General features: G+C 41.9%; 1 protein-coding gene across 1 annotated transcript; it reads left to right on the plus strand.

The window, feature by feature from the left end:
• The first annotated feature begins 1,355 nt into the window (after positions 1–1,355).
• LOC140739527 (nucleophosmin-like) lies at positions 1,356–12,346 on the plus strand. Its single transcript, XM_073067918.1, has 11 exons — positions 1,356–1,496; positions 1,765–1,847; positions 3,016–3,135; positions 3,957–4,050; positions 4,705–4,805; positions 4,984–5,018; positions 6,592–6,676; positions 7,190–7,300; positions 7,672–7,782; positions 8,286–8,360; positions 12,203–12,346. Exons 1-11 carry the CDS (start codon positions 1,430–1,432, stop codon positions 12,248–12,250), a joined length of 930 nt encoding a protein of 309 aa, XP_072924019.1. The 5' UTR covers positions 1,356–1,429; the 3' UTR covers positions 12,251–12,346.
• Positions 12,347–15,545: the final 3,199 nt, after the last annotated feature.

The raw sequence follows: 15,545 nt of genomic DNA on the forward strand, positions 1-15,545 counted from the left end.
CACAGGTGCAGCCTAACCTACTGAGTATTTCCAGCATTTAGCTTTTAGTTCAAATCTCCACTAGCTGCAATATTTTGCTATTTCATTTTTCTAAGCAGTTTGTTAGCAAGATCTGTGAGACATATGTAATTCTATCTGCTTAGAACCCTGTCCTGCCCAGCTCCACTAACCTTTCCTGGTCTTGAAATATCAACATGCCCCAGATGCTGAACATCTTGCTGAGTATTTCAAGTTTTCCCATTTTTATATCAGAGTTAAACACTGTAGGCCTCCGTTAGTCTCAATAGACCATGGATTTGCGCCTTGGAAAGTTTCCAGTTTTTTTTTAATGGAAGTCCAGTAGTTGCCCGAGCTGCAAGTCTTCCCTCTCCACGCCACCGATGTTGTCCAAGAGAAGGGCATTAGGACCCATACAGCTTGTCACCGGTGTCATCGCAGAGCAATGTGTGGTAAGTGCCTTGCTCAAGGATAGCGGAGATAGCAGAGTCAATGGATATGAGAAGAAGGCAGGAACGGGGTACTGATTGTGGATGATCAGCCATGATCACAGTGAATGGTGGTGCTGGCTCAAAGGGCCGAATGGCCTACTCCTGCGCCTATTGTCTATTGACACACACGCAGCGTCAGCCAAGGCTCAAACTAGCCACCTTCAGATCACCAGACAAACGCCTTAACCACTTGGCCACACGCCAACACAGTTAAACACTAGCATCTATTGAAAAAGCCAGTCGATGTTCGGCAGAGTCTCGGCCCGAACGTTGACTGGACTCTTTTCCATAGACGCTGCCTGGCCTGCTGAGTTCCTCCAGCATTTTGTGTGAGTTGCTTCGATTTCCAGCATCTGCAGATTTTCTCTTGTTGTTTTGTGAAAAGAGTAGGATCCATCATTAAGGAATCCCACCACCCAGGACATGCTCTCTTTACATTGCTGCCGTCAGGGGCCAAGTACAAGAAGCTGAACAGACACATTCAATGTTTCAGGAACAATTTTTTCTTCTCTACCATCAGAAAAACCAATGAATACCTCACTATTTTGCTCTTTTTAAACTATATTTCCTATTGTAACTTATACTGTTTTATGTATTGCACTGTACAGCTGCGGCAAAGCAATATATTTCGCATTTGTCAGTAATAACATTTTATACTATTAAATACTATTTACCACATAGCATTAACATAGTGAGAGCTTACCGCAGTTTGTAAAGCTGATGATTTATTTCAAGGCTCGAAATGTCAAGTACTATACGGTGTAGGTTTAGGATGAGAGGGCAGGTGTGCGGGGTATTGCTGATGACTCGCGGCTGTCGGCTGCTGATTGACAGCTGGCTGGATCGCGCGAGATCTGCGCAGGAGGCGGGACTGCCGTGCCTATATAAGGCGGCAGCGTGCGCTGCGCTGGTCTTATTGCCGGAGCACCGGGACGTGCAAGATGGAGGACTACGAGCTGGATAATGCGTTGGAAAGCGCCTCGCTGCCGTCGCGGACTTTCCTGTTCGGTGAGAGCCGACTAAGACTCGGCAGGGGCCGTACGCTCAACCCTCGGCCTAGTTTGGGAGCGTCCGCTTCTGCAGGCCCGGCCCCGTATGCCAGCCCACGTGTAGCGGGCCTGAGGCCTCGGTCTCTAAGTTTGGATCGGGCGGTGGGTGCACGGGGTTCGGTCCCGTAATGGGTGTAGCTTGGCTGCCTCATGGGGCCGCTCTCGCGTAGTAGGTAAGGGGAGGTCCCAATCTGGCCCACTGCTCATCGTCTCTGTCCCTTTCCCAGGCTGCGAACTAAAGGCTACTGCAAAGGAATTCAAAATGGAAGTGGCGGACGATAACTCCGAGCATCAGCTGTCTCTTCGGGTGGTATGTATTCCCCCACTCCATGCGATACCACACCGAGACCGGCACCACATAATCGGCTCCTGGGCCCACCTCGCGTCAGGTGGATGGTCTCCACCCGAAACTTCGGTCCTTGTCTCACCCGTTATGCTTATGCATAACTCGTGCTGAGGCTCCTGTATTGGTGTATAATACATAAATGTTAATGTCTTTACAATCGGTACAGCAATCTGTCCTTTCCCTGTTACAGTTGACTTAGATCCCAGTGGTGCGCAATTTGAATGAGCCTTCCATGCCAGATCTTGTCCACGTGGACAGCATTTACCCCATATAATTCATCACTATGCTTCGTTACAGTTTGAGGAAAGCTGTATAAGATGTTGGTGAGGCCTAATTTGGAGTTTTGTGTACCTACAGGAAAATGCAAATAAGGTTGTAAGAGTGCAGAGAAAGCTTATGGGGATATTGCTGGGACTTGAGAAACTGAGTTGTAGGGAAAGGTTGAATAGGTTAAGACTATTCCCTGGAGTGTTGGAAGAATGAGAGAAGTGATAGATAGGATGGGCCAGCTGGTGGTGGTGTGGCATCAGCACTGGACTTCAAGGCAGGGTTCAAACCCACCTAGGTCACAATCTGGGCAGCAGTATTTGCATGGAAGAAAGGCCTGGCAATCTAACCCTAACCATTCCCTATCTTGCCATGAAAACCCTATGAGTCGCACTTGACTTAATGACTGAACAACATAGACAGGATAACTGCAAACAGGCTTTTTTCTGAGCTTGAGTGGTGATTACAACTAAAGGTCATGGGTTAAGGGTGAAAGATGAAATATTTAAGGGCAGCTTCACTCAGGGTGGGTAGAGTGAAATGAACTCCAGTGCAATTTCAACATTTTTAGGAGAAATTTGGAGAGGTATGTAGATGGACAAGGTATGGAGGGCTGTGGTCCAGGAGCAGATTGATGAGATTAGGCAGCGTAATAGTTTGGCATGCACCAGATGGACTGAAGGGCCTGTTCTGTAACTCTTGTCTTTTCAAGGAAATATAAATCCTTAACCTTCGTTTATATTGTGTGACTCATCTGGCTATTGTTTCTTCTATTAGCTTGATATAATTGTGCATGGTATGATGAGGGGATGGTCTCACTCTTCGTCAAATGTATTCTCAGCGTTGTCCCCCTTTGATTTTACAGGTTTGTCTTGGTGCTGATGCTAGTGATGATGTACACTTGGTAGAAGCAGAAGGATTGAATTTTGAAGGCAAGAATACAAAAATCACATTGGCTGCTTTGAGGTTATCTGTACAACCTACAGTAAGTATGCAATATGAGCACCCTGCAGGTCACAGGAACAAATTGTTTATAATACATGGGGGGGTTGCACTTGTCCTATAACAGCTTTTTTGCATAATTATTGAGTATCCTGCTTTTGGAAATGAATGGGTGAATAAAAGTCCTTTTCTGGTTGGCTGCAGGTAACTTTTAATCAGTGCTCTAAGTAGGCTTTCCAACTCTTGAGTTTGTGCCACAATTCATGTTGCACTATTACAACATGATTAATGTCTGTAGTCCTTGTTTTCAATGAGCACCAAGTTGGAATTCTGTTAACCCATGGGTACCGAGTGCCAAAGGCTCACTATCCTCTGAAGGTATTTCTCACCAGTCTTTAAAAAATAACAACTCTTATTTCAGGGGATGTAAATATCACAAATCCAACATGTCTCAGCTAGGTTTTTAATGAGCTTGCAGATTACTTGAGCTTAGGTCCTGTCTGCTAAGTTTCTCCCTGACAAAAGTACCATTCAGAATCAAATCACCTTTTTTGGTATTGTCATTTTTAAAATCACTACCATTTGTGAACAGCTGGAGTCTTGTTCCTGGGCTGTCCCACATTTTTATTTTACTCTATTTGTTAGAATCAAGTGCAGTTGCTGGTTAAGGAGGTTGGGGCTGCTCCTGTCAATTGCAGGAGTGGGGGAGCTGTGCAGAACGGGCGCCCCATTTTTTTGGTAACATCTGACAGTTAACATAAAAGCAAATTATTCATGGATACTTTCATTGGCTTACAACATTTAGTAGTTCAGTGACGCTACTTTTCCTAGAAAAGATTGAATTTTTAATTGTTTTGAAACTAGGTTAGTTTGGGAGGATTTGAAATTGAGCCACCAGTGACATTCAGACTGAAATCTGGAACAGGACCTGTGTACATCAGTGGACAACATCTCATAGGTGAGTAAGTGCTTGAGAAATACCTGGGTGGAGGGAAGGTGAGTGATTTAACAGTAGTTTAAGGGTGGTTAGCACTGGTGCATGTCTGTCTGGTGTGGAAGCAACTGGGTTAGGGTACCAAAAAACTGAGGTACCAGGTCTGGAATTTAAAAGTTTGTGTTTAAAAAATTTGAAGAGAATAGTGTTGTTTGGACTTTCACTATTTGCTTTCTATTGACTTGGTATGTGAAAGTTATTCTTACATGTACAAAGGTAAAGACCTTGCATGCCATCCATTTTTATCCTATTCATGGATTGAACTAGTACAAGGAAAGTATAGCCATGTGAATGCAGAGAAAGTGAAGTGCAAGGCCATAATGGGGGGTATATTGATAGGTGAACTATGGAACTGTCTATAACAGCAGAATGGTAACTTACTTATGTCGTGGTTTCTCGTGCCTCACAAATGACTAGGAGACGCAAAAGATTCTTCAAGAAGGGTTAAACTTTAATTTGCAAATCAAAGCTGAGACAGTCATTGAGCTAATCGCTGATTGTCTCCCCCCCCCCCCCCCCCCGGAAGTCAGTGGCTAGCTCTCACTGACATTGAGGGGGAATGCTAATTTTGAGAAGTATCAAGGATTCCCCTTTCACATTTGGTGATTAATCTTTCAGCTGATTTGGATTCTGATGAAGAGGATGACAGTGTGTTGGAGAATGCTGTAGCAAAACAAGCAGTTAAGCGAGCAGCTCCTGGAGATTCGAAATTAATACAGGTAAGAATGACAAAGCTGAATTCTGTGAAATTCATTTTCTGCTGTTAACTAGATTTATTTCACTCATTGACACTGTGGCATAGTCACTCTTAAACAGGTTGGGGTGTGGGTGCTCAAAGTTCTGTTTGCTTTTCTCTAGTTAAATCTATCCCCAGTATAACTTTTTTTTGCTTGACAGAAAAAAATGAAAATGGAGGATGAAGATGACTTTGAGTGAGTATTTTCAGAACGCATCAATGGAGAATTGTTTGGAAAGTCATAGCTGATCAATCATGTTTTGTCAGTAACATTAGCAATGTAGGATTAAGAAATTTGGGGTGAAGACTGAGCTGATTCAGTCCATTGCTGACAGGCAGGAGGCAGTGAGTGGGAGTGAAAGGGGCCTTTTTTGGTCGGCTGCCAGTGAATAGTGATGTTCCTTGGTGGTCAGTACTGGGGCTGCTACTTTTCACATTGATTGTCATTGATTTGGTAATGGATTTGTGGATGATACAAAGTTCGGTGGAGGGGCAGGTAGTGCTGAGGAGATCGTGATAGGACTTGGACACATTGGAAGAATTGGCAAAAAAAGGTAGGTGGAATAGAGTGTTGGGAAATGTATGATAATGCATTTTGGTAAGGGGAACAGTAGTATAGACTGTCTAAATGGGGAGAAGACTCAAACACCAGAAGTGCGGAGTCCTTGTGCAAGACTCCCAGAAGCTTAATTTACTCCATTTTGAATCTGGTAAAGAAGGTAAATGCAACTTTGGTATTTATTTCAAAGGGAATGGAATTTAAAAGCAAGAGGATAGTAAGTGCTTAGAGTATTGTCAACAATTTTGGGCCCCTAGCTCAGAAAGGTGTTGTCATTGGAGAGAGCTCAGAGGTTTACTAGGATGGTTCTGGGAATGAATCGCTGATTTCATCAGTAGCTGGTTTATTATCCCTGTGAAACCAATTCTATCTTCTTTATATCTAATGATGGCCTTTATTGAAGACTGGTGATGCATTCCACATTCCCTCTGTATTCTAGAGGGTCATCCCCCTTTTGGAAACATCCACTCTCAACTGTAGGTCTTCTAGTATTTCATGAGATATTCCTCAGTGCTCCATTAACCACTTCATTTCCAGGGGCATTCTTGTAAACCTCTGGACTCTCTCCAATGTCAACTAAAAACTGCTCTCATTCTCCCAAGTACAGCTTGGCCAATGCCTTATAAACTTCAACATTGCCTTCTCACTTGTATATTTTAATCCTGTCAAAATGAATTTGCCTTCCTTCCTCAACCTGCATGTTACCCTTGAGAGAATCTTGTATGTGGGCTCCTGTTTTGCACCTCTTTTGGAATTTTCTCTCTAAAAGTAGTCTTGTCTTTCTAAATTCAGCCAAACTGAATGACCATACCCTTCCCTGTACTATATTTCATCTGCCACTTTGTTCTCCCAATCTTGGGTCATTCTGCAGACTCCCTTGTTTCAACAAATCCATCAATTATACAAATCAATGACATTTAACATGAAAAGAAATTCTGTCAATGACCTGTGCAACACCCTTCACTCCATGGTGTGGTACTGCACTAATAAGCTAGTGATCTGTATCCCTTCATTCTCTGCATATTTGTTTTGGAGTAAGTATATGATGGGAGATATTCATAATGTGGAATAAAGGTTAAACTTTAAAGTATAAAAGACGCAAAGAATTGAGTTAAGCAACTGGGCTGTTTTGGCAATATTGAAATGTGAAAATCTTTTTACTTGTGAAGAAATGTGGCTGGTTGACTCACTGAAACAAGCTCTTGTTTAGAGATGATGATGATGATGATGATGAAGAAGATGATGATGAGGATGATGACACGGAAGAGATTGCGGTAGTGACCCCTGCTAAAAAGGTAAAAAAGTTGCAGATTGTGGATCCAGAGGTACCTTTGAGCCCCAGTGAAATAGGCAGAGATGCAAATAAAAAGGACCATTGAGATGGTGGGTAAAGTTTCAGAAGGGAAAACCTTTTGTTTCATTTTCATAAAATCTTCTCAAGCACCTTTTTGCAGTGTTCATTTTGGAAAGCAAAAGCATTAGATTCTTACTGAATGATTAACTGTGAGGATCAATGTTTTCCTTCTCCAGGTGTTGATGTGCAGAAAATGCAGGTGGCCATCTTTTACTATGGCAGATGACAATTTAATGAAATTGCTGTATTATTTTGGACTTCCATTCCATAACAATTTAATACTGGACGTACTGCAGGAAAACCATTACAAGCTGCATTAAAGATCCATAACTGGTCAAAAATCTGATGTTGGGCCACTGAATGAGCTTTTGGGTTGGTAAATGTTTGAAAGGTGGACATTTTAAATTGTATGCTGGGTAAATGTCATTTTCAATCGTGCTTTGTTTGTATCCAGAAAACTCCACAGAAAGTTACTCCTGGATTGAAGGGGGCAGGACCAAAGGGAGCTTCCAGCCAAAATGGCAAAACACCAACCAAAGCCACACCAGCTAAACCACAATCAAAAGTTAGTGTTCCTATACAATAACTTGAATACAAACCAGGTTCCTGTTAGCTGCTTGTGGGGAGTCAGTGATATCAAAATAAGGTTCTTTATTAGCTTGCATATGCATTCTAGTGGATGTTTGTAGATTGAGAGTTAAAATAGATTTATCACCTAGATCAGAAATAATTATTAAATTGGGATTTTCTTCTCAAGTTTACTGCTTATTGGCGTTAATGTTTTTACCTGTACTGTTTCAGTATTGAACTGTAATCAACTTGCAGGACACGTTTCCAGAATCAAAATCCATTGTGTATCATTGCTGCAGCTTAATGTATACATGCTTTACATTGTACTACACAAGTGAGATTAGTTAGTTCCTTTTTACTTTGCAGACACCAGAATTATCAAAGAAATCAGGCAATAAGCCTCAGACACCCAAGACGCCAAAACCCTCATTGACAGCTGAAGATATCAAGGCTAAGTTGAAGGCTTCAGTGGAAAAAGTGAGTGCCTTTGGAATAACCATTAGAACTCGGTTATTTGTTTCTGGTCAGGTAACATCGGCTGGTTTTTATAAAATGTTATTAGACATGCTGGTGGTACATTTAGAATTGGTATAGAAGCCCTAGACTAAGCATTTGAATGTTTGCCAGGATTAAAAACTGATCATAAGCAGATAGCTAATAATTCTGATATGCTAGCTAATTTGCATGCATAAGTCAGGAAGAGGTAAATCAGGTTTGATAAAAGCCTATAAGGTTGTTGATCATTAAATTGGTTCTGCTTTGATTTTCACTGTAAAATAGAGGCTATTGGCATTGTTCATGCATGTGGTTATGTATTTTTAGTTGCTGGGCTGGGGCAGGTTTGCTGTATTTACTGTTGTTTGGCATTTAAACAATTGTTTTAAAAAAGGTTTAAGATCATGGCAATCCCTTAACCAGAATGAATGGTTTTGTGTATTGTATATATGTTGTATGATTCTAATTCTAATTTGTCTCACCAGGGTGTTGGTCTGCCAAAAGGGGAAGCAAAATTCTCCAACTACATTAAACACAGTTTCAGAATGGAAGACCCAGAGGTGAGAAGTTAATGAGGACTAGATTGGCTGTGAACTGGTTGCTCCTATAATCACCCTAATTAGTATGTATTTATTTGGTTCTTTACTGCTATGGGCATTGTCTGAGAAGGTCAAAGCTGTACAACCTTGGAGTGGAGTGTTGGGCTAAATCCACATGGGGCTCCAATCTCTTATTACATCCTTCCCATAAAACAAATTGTCCCAATCCACTCCATCTAAATCCTTTCCTATCTCAAAGTTAGCTTTTCTGCAATCAAAAAACTCAACCCTGGGTCCAGTCCTATCCTTCTCCATAATTATATTGAAACTAATGGCATTGTGATCACTGGACCTGAAGTGCTCCTCAACACATACCTCTGTCACCTGACCTATCTCATTCCCTAACAGGAGATCCAACACTGCCCCTTCTCTAGTTGGTACCTCTATGTATTGCTGCAAAAAACTATCCTGTACACATTTTACAAACTCCAAACCATCCAGCCCTTTTACAGAATGTGCTTCCCAGTCTATGTGTGGAAAATTAAAATTTCCCATAATCACAACCCTGTGCTTACTACAAATATCTGCTATCTCCTTACAGATTTCCTCCTCCAATTCTCACTCTCCATTAGGTGGTCTATAAATGTGTTACTACACCTTTCCCATTCCTCAATTCCACCCAAATAGCCTCCCTAGACGAGCCCTCTATATCTTGCCAAATAACTGCTGAAATGTTTTCTTTGACAAACAATGCAACACCTCCCCCTCTTGCCCCTCCGATTCTATCAAACCTGAAGCAACAAAATCCAGGAATATTTAGTTGCCAATCACACCCCTCCTGCAACCATGTTTCACTAATAGCTACAACATCATATTTCCAGGTATCAATCCATGCTCTAAGCTCATCCACCTTTCTTACAAAGCTCCTAGCATTAAAATAAATGCATTAAAGAAATTCTCCACCTCTTACTCTGTTTATCCCTAACAGTGCAAACAACTTTATCTTCTTTTTGTTCCTTCTCCCCATATCTTCGGTCTGAACGCTTCCCTTCTCTATCACCTGCGTATCCTCCTTCACACTGTCTACAAGCTTTCTCTATTTGTGAACTAACCTCCTCTCTCCTTGTCTCTTCATTTTGATTCCCACCCCCCAACCATTCTAGTTTAAAGTCTCCCCAGTAGCCTTAGCAAATCTCCCCGCCAGGCTATTGGGCCCCCTAGGATTCAAGTGCAACCCGTCCTTTTTGTACAGGTCACACCTGCCCCAAAAGAGGTCCTAATGATCCAGAAACTTGAATCCCTGCCCCTTGCTGCAATCCCTCAGCCATGCATTTATCCTCTACCTCATTCCATTCCTATATCACTGTTACGTGGCACAGGCAGTAATCCTGAGATTACTACCTTTACAGTCCTTCTCAACTCCCTTCCTGACTCCCTATATTCTCCTTTCAGGACCTCTTCCCTTATCCTACCTATGTCATTGGTGCCTATATGTACCATGACCTCTGGCTCCTCACCCTCGCACTTCAGGATATCTTGGACATGATCAGAAACATCCCGGACCCTGGCACCAGGGAGGCAAACTATCATTCGGGTCTCCTGACTGAGTCCACAGAATCGCCTATCTGACCCCCTAACTATCGAGTCTCCTATTACTACTGCCTTTCCTCTTCCTTTCCCTACCCTTCTGAGCTATAGGGCTGACTCTGTGCCGGAAGCACGGCCACTGTTGCTTCCCCCAGGTAGGCTGTCCACCCTCAACAGTACTCAAATAGGAGTACTTATTGTCAAGGGGTACAGCCACTGGGGTACTCTCTAGTACCTTACTCTTGCCTTTCTCTCTCCTAACCATGACCCACTTGTCTGCCTCCCATGGCCCTGATGTGACCTGTAACTCCTCACTCCCTGACCAAAGATCATCGAGCTGCACCTCAGCGCACCTGACACAGATATGGATGTCTGGGAGGCTAGGAGACTCCAGGACCTCCCACATCCGACACCGAGAACAACAAGCTGCCCTCACACTCAAAATTCCGCCTTTCCTCAAATAACAGGATTAATTGAAAACTAAACCTACCTTGCCTCGCCCATTTCCGCCTAAGCCCGTAAGCCTTCACTCTGCTCCTGGCTCACTCCGCTGCCCGCTGTATAAGGCTGTGTTCCTTTTAAATCTTCCACGCTTCACTGCCTGGCGTCACACACCTGCGCAGTTCTGCTTCTATTAACCCCGATGAAAAGAAAAAATAAAAATGGCTCCCGCAGCACTCCCGTTCTGATTCTGACTTCCTCCAAATTCCAGCTGATAAATATAATGTAGTTGAAGACAATCCTCTATATGCAGGTTCTTAACCCACAAGGACTCCACATCATCTGATCCTATGTAACATCTTACTGATGCCACATCCTCTGCCTACCTTCCTATACCTCAAATACAACGTGTAACCTTGGACGTTCAGCTCCCAACCTCAACCATCCTTCAGTCACAATTCTGTGATGGCCACAACATCATACCTGACAATCGTAATAGTGCAACAAGATTATCATATTTCTTAATACTCTGTACATTGAGACACAAAATGGATATTGGGTCGGTTCTAAATGGATGTCACTCTATTGAGGCAGGTCCTCGTGGTTCTGACTCCCCCACTATAGGAAACATTCCCTCCACGTCCACTCCATTTAGGCTTCATGCCCCCACCTTCCCTAGTCTTCTAAATTCCCACTGAGTAAAGTTCTAAAGCCATAGACACTCCTCAGACATTTCCCCTTTCATTCCCAGAGACATTCTTGTGAACCACTTCTGAGCCCTCTCCAATGTTAGTGCATCCTATCTTGGCAAGGCTGCTCAGAATACTGTGTACACCCTGCTTTCTCAACACTTACTCCACCCATCTTTGTACTGTCTGTCAAGTTGGCCATCAATTCCTTCATCAAAATACTTGAAATACAATATGAAAAGCAGTCCTAACACTGAACCCTGTGGAACACCACAGCCAGAGGCCCTCTTTCTTGCCTGTCAGCCGATCTTCTATCCATTTCATATAATGCTGTGCACTCTTTATCTTAATGAGCAGCCTTGTGTGGCACCTTATCAAAGGTCTGAAAATCCAAGTAAACAGCATGAACATTCCATCAGATTTGCCAGGCAAGATTTCCCCTCGAGAAAACTATGCTGACTTTGGCCTTTTTACTTGTGCCTCCAGGTACTCTGAAACCTCATGCTTAATGGCTCTGACATCTTTCCAACCACTGAAATCAGGCTAACTGACCTGTAATTTCCCATCTGCCCTCCCTTAAGAGCATGGTGACATTTGCAACTTCCCACTATCACTACCTGAATTTACCAGGCAGCTATTACTGCAGGGGTTATGCTAGTTGTGCCTTTATAAATTCCTGGTGTACTCTTGGTGGGTTTTGGATGTTTTCCCTGTAATTGGGTTTCCTCCTCCATTCCTGCTTTAAGCTGGTTGTGCAAATGACAGCACAAAGCAGATTTAAAATGATGCCTTAAATGGGCATGATTTTGGACTTTTAACAATTGACTTTGGTCTAGAAAAGGTTAAAAATTGTGATACATTAAGTTAGATTTCTACCCTAAATCCTAAACAAGCTGCAAAGGTGTAGTAAATCATTAACAAGAAATTCTGGAAATCTTGAACAGTCTTATGGAGAGCAGTCATTGCTTTGGGTTGAAGCCATTCAACGGGACTAATCCACTTCCTGAATTCCAGCATTTGGTGTATTGCAGAGGTGTTAAGGGTTGCTGGGTATTCTGAAGTATGTTAATGCATGCAATAAGGCTTTGACTCATGGGATGGGCCTGCTTGTGATATTGTCTGATATAACCTCTTCTGTCTTTTTAGGTCATCAAGGAACTCTGGGGATGGAGGCAGAGTGTAGATGGGAAATGAAGACTGTCGATAGGAAGTAGTTTTCAGACATTGGAGTGAAGTTTTATATTGTTTATGCATCAGTTTCATGTCAATAAATATTTCTTTTCCAATATTCTCATTGGACTAGAATGCTTTCACTTTTTGTCAACAATTGAGCTAGCTGAAGGGGTTGTCTGATGGTAGCAATTACAAGTTGGGCTGAGGGTGGGATAATTACCAAGAATGTGGCCCAGACATCACAAGTTCCCAATGAAGAGATGACAGATGAAATTTATGCAAAAGGCTTCTAACACTGTTAAATTGCCAATATGGGAGTGGGGACAAATAGTGTAGAGCAAGGTTGTAGGCCTTGACTTGGATGCCCTTCCTTAGTTGGGTTGTCTGTAATTTGGGATCTCTATCGGGTTCCTATTCCTCACACTGAAATAGCAATTTGGGCGTTGAGAACTTGAGGCTTCTGAAGCTCCAGAGGATGCATTTCAAGCTAGAGACAAGGATATCCCATGAGATTTTTGCTAAGATACTGTAAAACAGCCCAGAATTACTTACTTAAATACATCGTAACTTGCCATGTGCTTCAATCTTGCTGCTTTTTTTGAGGTGCCTGACATTAAATTTGCAAATTCAAAGTTCAGGCCTGAGAAACCATTCAGTGTTTGAAAGTATCCATATAATTTGGAGCTTCTGAATGGGTTTGTTTGTATTCTAGGAATGTCTTCATGTAATTTTAATGCTCTGGCGGATAGTTCAAAATGTTGACTAAAGGATCCACTACCATGTGACATTTGTGGAAATGAGGGAAATTTTCAATTATTAACATTTAGTACAAGTATAAGAATCAGTTTCATTTTAAAATCCTGTTGCAAGACTTGCAGAATTGTAACATGCATGGAAGAAATCCTTTAGGTGACTTGGAAACAAAGCAAGGCATACTTGGGTCAGGCAACATCTATGCAGAGGGGAGGGGAAGCTCAATGGCTGGCCAGATTGGACAGACTGGTTATTCAACTTCAGAACTAGCCACTTCTGCTTGAAGACAATTTTCTTTCTGGTATGGCTTTTAAGGAGGGAAAAAGTTCTCATTCTGATAATGGTGATAAATCTTTCAGCTCCTGTTAAAAAAAAATGTAGTTGTATGCACAATTCTCTGCAAATTCAAATGTTTTTAAGTCGCTATGCTACCATTCCTCCCTGCAAAGATGCTGCCTGGCTTGCATTTTCATTTCCCATAACTGCAGTTTGCTTTTACACACAATATCACACTTTTAAATATTTCATACCACTCACTGATCACTCAAATTAGAATGACTGAGCAAATACATACGATGAACTGGTTTGTGGCTGTGCAAGGAAAACAAGTGGTTTTTATCGAGAACAATCAATGCTGACCTGGATTTTGCTCAGTGACATGGTCTAGGAAGTGCTGCATGTTCACAAGGGCAGACTGGCACTTTAAGAACTCGTGATAATGAAGGACAATATCTTTTTTCTTTGGATGAGGGCATTTATATAGAGCTTAAAAGAAATACAAGTGATCAGTTTACTGGGATTATACTATAGGCCTGACTGAAGAAGATGGAAGGAATATGTGCAAACAAGGATAATAGGGTATAAGAATAAGAATTTAAACTTTAAAATTTAAACTTTTCCAATATTTAATCAAACATGAATGGGGAATGGTATAGAACTGGAATAGTTCAGCAGTTTGACTCTGTATATAGGTAGTGACATGAACCAGGTTTATGAAAGGTAGTTGAAGCATCTTTCAAGAATTGCTGTGTTCTGGAGGAACTTGGAAACTGTTGATGTCACACCACTCCAAGAACAGATTGTAGGCCAGTTGTCTGTCTTCAAGGGTTGGTAAGATGGAATCATTTGTTAAGAATGTGATTTCAGGTACATGATAATATAGTCCAGTCAGTAAAGTTTACTGGAGGGGAAACCTTGCCTGACAATGTATAGACAGACAGCGCATTTTACATACTTGGATTTTCAGAAGGTGGTGCACATGATGGTCTACCAGGAAAGCCACTAGCATGGATAGAAAATTGGCTGACTTGGAGGCAGTTGCAATAAAATGGGGCCTTTTCTGATTGTCTGCTGTTAAGTAGGGTTTGGTGTTAGGATCATTTTTCATGTTGTATGTTATTGATGCTGGATGATCAAGTTTGCTGAGAACACCAAGGACAGACAGTGGTAAGGAAGCAGGGAGTCTGCAGTAGGACTTGAATAGATCAGGAGAATGGACAAAGTGGCAGATGGAACATATAATGTGTGGTCATACATTTGGGGTAAGTACAACTAATTTCTAAATTGGGGGGAATTGGGAATCCTGCAGGATTCCATGAAAATTACTGCAGGTTGTGTTGGTGGTAAGGAAGACAAATGCAATGTTACATTCATTTAAAGAGAACTAGAATATTACACCAAGTACAGTTATAAGAAAGTTAGTGAACCCTTTGCAATTACAGTACCAGGTTTTCTGCATTAATTACTCATGAAATGTGGTTTGATCTTCATCTAAGTCATAATAATGGATAAACAGATTCTGCCAAAACAAATAACACAAATGTACTACTTGTCAATACTGAGTGTACCATTTATATAACAATTACAGCACGGAAACAGGCCATCTCAGCCCTTCTAGTCCGTGCCGAGCACTTTCACCTAGTCCCACTGTCTTGCACTCAGCCCATAACCCTCCATTCCTTTCCTGTCCATATACCTATCCAATTTTACTTTAATTGACTACCGAACCTGCCTCTGCCACTTCTACTGAATTTAATCAATTGCAGTCTAGGTTCAAGAAATAAGTGAATCTCTGGGGTAATGCCTTCTACAAAAGCTACTTGGAGTCAGGTGTTCTGATCAATGAGATGAGATAGAAGGTGCCCTGCCCTCTGAAAGACAAAGTCAGCTTACTGACAGCCTGCTCTTCTGTTTATGTGCCTTGCTCAAAACAACTAGATGACCTTGGAACAATTGTTGAGATGCATGAAGCTGGAAAAGGCTGCAAAAGCATTACTAAAGATCTGAGTTCATCAGTCTACAAACAGAGGAAATTCAGTACTATCATTACTCTAACACTGGGTGTCCTGCAAAGATCACACTGAGCACAGCATGCAATGCTGAAGGAAGTGATAGAGAACCCAGGGGTAACAGCAAAAGACCTGCAGCAATCTCTAGAATTTGCTACGGTCTGTTCATGTGTCCACAAGGAAAACACTGAACAAGAATTGTATTCATCAAAGGAAACAACTGCTCTCTCAAAAACAAAAATGATTCACATTTTTAAAAGACCACCTGTATCTTC

Source organism: Hemitrygon akajei, chromosome 15, assembly GCF_048418815.1.
Source record: "Hemitrygon akajei chromosome 15, sHemAka1.3, whole genome shotgun sequence".
NCBI lineage: Eukaryota > Metazoa > Chordata > Chondrichthyes > Myliobatiformes > Dasyatidae > Hemitrygon > Hemitrygon akajei.